At 33.6% G+C, this 5,441-nt stretch overlaps 1 protein-coding gene across 1 annotated transcript in view; it reads left to right on the plus strand.

Annotated features, from left to right (window-relative positions):
• Window positions 1–5,441, plus strand: part of LOC105550634 (probable ATP-dependent DNA helicase HFM1) — a 168,436-nt gene that overhangs the window by 108,811 nt on the left and 54,184 nt on the right. The window contains 5 exon segments of the mRNA XM_011995593.1: window positions 1,518–1,603; window positions 1,823–1,903; window positions 2,032–2,189; window positions 3,971–4,074; window positions 4,536–4,682. Of these exon segments, the coding sequence (XP_011850983.1) occupies window positions 1,518–1,603; window positions 1,823–1,903; window positions 2,032–2,189; window positions 3,971–4,074; window positions 4,536–4,682 (576 nt within the window).

A 5,441-nucleotide genomic window follows, 5' to 3' on the forward strand; every position in this document is an offset into this window, starting at 1 on the left:
CTTTCTAGAGTATTGTCAATATGGGCATCTATTGCATTCTGTCCCTTCCAGATTGGTGAAACTAACCTGTTTTCACACATACTCATTACAGCTGAACAGAAAAAAGCAAATATTGCCCAGAAAAAAAAATCATATACTAGAAAAGTGAGAGAATCCAAACAAAAAGTCAAATCCAATATGTTATTGAGCATCTTGAAAAAAATAATGCATAGAAATTGATTTTAATGGTGGCTATAAACTAAAAAGTTAAAAGTCAATAAACATTTTCAGAGGAAAATGAAATGAACATTAAGGAATTATGAGTACTAGAAGCTGTGTCTTAAGAAGAACTGAGAGAAATTCCCGAGAACAAGTAAATATATGAGTAAGGAAATAGGGTCATGTCTTCACCAGTAATACATGTAATATATGTGCCTTAGACAAGGTAGTAATATTTTGTAATTTTATACTGCTCAGTGTCTTCTGTTTGGTGATTTAGATAAATTCATTCATAAGCATTTAAGAATTTTTAATTCTGCCTTCTGATGGTATAATGAAATAGGAAGGATCCAAAGAAGAAAAAGAACTTGATTTTTTTGTTGTTTGTTTGTTTGTTTGTTTGTTTTTAAGATGGAATTTCGCTCTGTTGCCCAGGCTGGACTACAATGGCACGATCTTGGCTCACTGCAACCTCCGCCTCCAGGGTTCAAGCGATTCTGCTGCCTCAGCCTCCCAAGTAGCTGGGATTACAGGCATGTACCACCACGCCTGGCTAATTTTGTATTTTTAGTGGAGACGGGGTTTCTCCATGTTGGTCAGGTTGGTCTCGAACTCCCGACCTCAGGTGATCCGCCCACCTTGGCCTCCCAAAGTGCTGGCATTACAGGCATGAGCCACTGGGCCCGACCGAATTTGATGTATTTGGGGAATAAAATGAAAGCAAGAGTGACTGGAGAGTAGTCAGCAAGAGGAGAGTTAGATGAAATTAGATTTGAGACATAGGCTGTAGTCATTTCATATAGGTAAGGAAATTTGGCCCTGGTAAGGAAATTACCACTTCATTCTAAATGCAGTGGAAAAGTATTGGAAGTTTTAGGCAGTAGAGTAAAATAGTCTGGTTTAGGTACAGAAACATAGAACTGTATTTCTAAGACAGAAATGGTCAGAGAGCCATAGCTTCATGAAGCAGTATTCCCTTGCTTCATTCGAGCATGATCCTTGAATCATGTTGCCTTTCTTTCAGGCATGAGTACAAAAGTGCATGTCTCTTGGTGATTGGCCTATGGATGACGTATAGTAAAACTAAATGTCCATCATGTGGACCAGAGTTTCTCTTCCTTTTATAAAGCAAATGCATATTTTATTTGTCTGAATAAATATGCATAATTGAATAATGTCACAAACCTTTACAAAAATCTTTCATTTATTTGACTGGATCTTTAAATTTCTTTTTTACTAATTTAGTTGTTATATATTTAAATATATGTTTTATTTAAAGTGGATTATTTTTAAGTTGTTGTTTGATTAATTTTCCACAGGTATAACATTGTCAAATGCAATCATAAATGCTGGTTTGACTTCCTTTAAAAAAATAGAAGAGACAGATGCAAGGGAACTTGAATTAGTATTTACATTCACTTATTCCTAATTCCTGAATTCTAGCTAAATTCTGAGGCCTGCCTTTATTTCTATTAAAAGTTATTTTCCCTCTCATAGTCATAAGTATTTTAACTTACCAAGGTTTTGGGTGATAAGCATTATTAAAGCTATTTATTCTAAAAAATATTTTACTAAAAGAATTTCAAGTGTTGTGGTAAGAATATAATGGTGTAAATATTTTTAGATTTTAAATAGACATCCCACTTTGGAACCCAGATAAAAGAAACTGATGTATCTACCAAAATATGGACTTAAAGTGGATCAGGTAAATATTTTCTGTTTCTTAGATATTTTATTGTCTTTTCAGAAATAAAGCTACCCATAAATAGGCTTCAGTTGAGTATGAGAAGTAAGATTATTTTTAACACTTTTTATACTTGTTCTTTTTTAAAGATTACAAGATATAGTGATACGATGGCAGAAATATTAGTAACTGTTATTTTAAGAAACTTTGAACAGCTACAAACTAAAAGAACAGCATTGGATTCTCACTATGTTACCTTAATTATAGGTGATGCAGATAATGAAGTAGTTTATCTGCACAAGATTATGTAAGTGTGAAATTTCTGGTGTTTGATTTATTTCTAATCATATACTGTAAAAGAAAAATTCTACTGGAAAAAAAAATAGCAAGCTCATTGTGGGATCAACTAAATTACATTTTCCTGACACTATAATGGGATAGTTTCTCTATTTTTCTATTAAAGAAAATATTAACATTAGGTCTGTTCTTTTAAATTGTTATATTTAGTACTCAAATGAACAAAGTATAAAATCTATCACCATGGTCTGAAACAAATGAGTAGATTACCTCTAGGAGGTCTTTCTTATTTCACTGCTTTTCTCCAGTCATTCATGGCCCTACTACTGTTTGGATGCAGTCTTTCTTCTACTGTCCTCAAAATATACCTTCTACTTCCAAATTAAAATCTAACAAATTACTATAGCTCCATTGTAGGATCCAAGCAAACAAAGCAAATGTATAGAGGAGGTACCCTCCCTTATATCTAGTTCTGTAGCATGCCATTCTATAATTTTTACTTCAGCAGTTTTCCAGATACTATTATTTTCTCCCAGGATGTCATAAGCAATCTCTAAGGATATCAGTTGCAGCTATAACTAATATTTTTTGCACTTAGTGGGTTCCAAATATTGAATTATTTAATATTTGTATGAGACAGGTGCTATCCATATTTTGTAGAGGAGGAAACTGAGACAAAAAGAGTTTAATGAGTTTGATTTATGATTAATCAAACTTTAATCATGGTCATATGACTAATTAATAGCAAAGTCTAGATTTGAACTCAAGCAGTTTGACTCCAGAGCCTAAACTCCCAACCATATTACTGTAGTTGTAAGTTCAAGAATGACTGTAATTCTGAAATGGAAATCTCCTAATTGTGCCAGTATACTAGAAGATACCTTCCCAAAAAGTCGCATGCAAGGTTTCTGAAGGGACTGCAGCGACCAGGATATCCCTTTCACTGGTAACTGCTCTCCTGCAGCTAACCATGACCCACTTACAGAGAATATGCTATTGTACAAATCTTTGTTCTCTGTGACTAATACATCTGTGACTATATGAGACTAAAATAAGTTCAGTCGTAAAATTGGTTGCTGGTTTGTTTGTGATGTTATTAGATACAAACCATTTTATACCAATTTAAAAATACTATGGAAGTTGTTCTCATAATACATGTAACTTACGTATAGCCAGTTTAAAATGGTAGTGATTTAGGGGCAAGCACATGTGTTATTGACACAAAGTATATATTCTTATTGGGACTAAAATGAGTAAATGTAACTTGGAAACAGCTGTAATTAAGAAAATTAGGGATCAGATGGGGTGGCTCACACCTGTAATCTCAGCATTTCGAGAGGCTGAGGCAGGAGGATCACTTAAAGCCCAGAGTTTCAGACCAGCCTAGGCAACAAGCGAGACCCTGTTTCTACAAAAATAAATAAATAAATAATCTGGGCTTAGTGCCAATGTGCCTGTGGTCCCAGCTCCTCAGGAGAGCGAGGCAGGAGGACTGCCTGAGCCTAGGAGTTTGTGGCTGCAGTGAGGTATGATTGCACCACTGCACTCCAGCCCAGGCAAGAGTGAGACTATCTCAGAAAAAAGAAAATTAATTAATTTAAAAAAAATCATGGGCAAGAGAGTTCCATTGATACTTTATTCTCCCTCCTTAAAAGTTGGGGAAAGCAGTTTTCAGTAATTGATTTCAGTTTACTACTAGAGAGTATCTTTCTTAAGAACAATCAGCCCTTGACAATTAATACGTATTTCATTCAGGGTGCAGATCACTATTTAAACTATACTATTTTTTAGGGATTCTGTTTTGCTAAAAGCTGGAAATTGGGCTAAAAAGATTGCTGTGAAGAGAGCTCTTAAATCTGAAGATCTTAGCATAAATCTAATAAGTTCTGAATTTGGTAAGTTAATTGAAGTAATGAAGACATGAATATAAATAACATAATTGCATTTAAAAATTACATCCTGTATACTGGTACAGAAAAACAGTATAAATGGTATAATGCAAAAATAATATATTTAGATAATGTGAATAAACTTTAAAGGAAGTTTCATGTATTTAGGTATGTAAAAGATATCATGGACCAAGATGCCATAATTAAAAGTTTATCTTTTCATTTATAGATATTTTATTTTCCTAGATAGTTAAATTGCGGTTATTGTTGGAAGATTTTTATTTTTATAATGATCAATATATAATTTTTTAGTTGTCATATTTTTTAACCTTTCAACATATTTTAACTTTGTGGACTTCTTAGCTCTAGAAGTTATAAAAATATAAGAGAGATAAAAAGAAATGTGTTCTCATATGTGGATTTAGATGAATTAAATAAGCATTTGTATACTTTTTTTCATTTTCCAGTTGGGCTTGATGTTCAGCAGAAATTTACAGTCTTTTACTTAGAACCCAAGAGGTTTGGAAATCAAATGACTATGCAAAGAAAATCTGAAACACGGATTTCCCATTCTAAACTTTCAGATAGATCTACAATAGCAGGATCTAATAAAGGTAAATAGCTCTATTAATTCTTATTTTATATTAAAGCAAAGGTATGGCTAGAGAGGAATATCAGTGTTATAGTACTGCAACACTCCGATTGAGGATATTCTGGAATAAGATATTTAAACTTCATAGTTGTTGCATTAATAGTATATAGTAGAGATTCTTATAGTTAGTATTTGTCAAATTGGGGTGATAATTGGGGGACAAATTTTTTGATTCATCTTTTGGTATATGTATTAGTCCGTTTTCATGCTGCTGATAAAGACATACTTGAGACTGGGAAGAAAAAGAGATTTAATTGGACTTACAGTTTCACATGGCTGGGGAGGCCTCAGAATCATGGTGGGAGTTAAAAGGCACTTCTTACATGGCAGCAGCAAGAGAAAACTGAGGAAGAAGCAAAACAGAAACCCTTGATAAACCCATCAGATCTCATGAGACTTACTCACTATCAGAATAGCGATTAAGGGGAAAACTGGCCTCCATGATTCAGTTACCTCCCCCTCAGTCCTTTCCACAACATTTGGGAATTCTGGGAGATACAATTCAAGTTGAGATTTTGGTGAGAACACAGCCAAACCATGTCAGTATACGTTTTTCCTTTTCCATACTTATGCCATCGTTACAGCCATTGTCAGGGGAGAGCAAGTGATGTACAAGAATCAACAGATCTGTTAAGACAAATCAGAGTGAAAATGAATTATTGTTTTTTTTTTAATTTATTTATTATTATTATTATACTTTAAGTTCTAGGGTACATGTGCA

Source organism: Mandrillus leucophaeus, unplaced genomic scaffold (genome assembly GCF_000951045.1).
Source record: "Mandrillus leucophaeus isolate KB7577 unplaced genomic scaffold, Mleu.le_1.0 Scaffold492, whole genome shotgun sequence".
NCBI lineage: Eukaryota > Metazoa > Chordata > Mammalia > Primates > Cercopithecidae > Mandrillus > Mandrillus leucophaeus.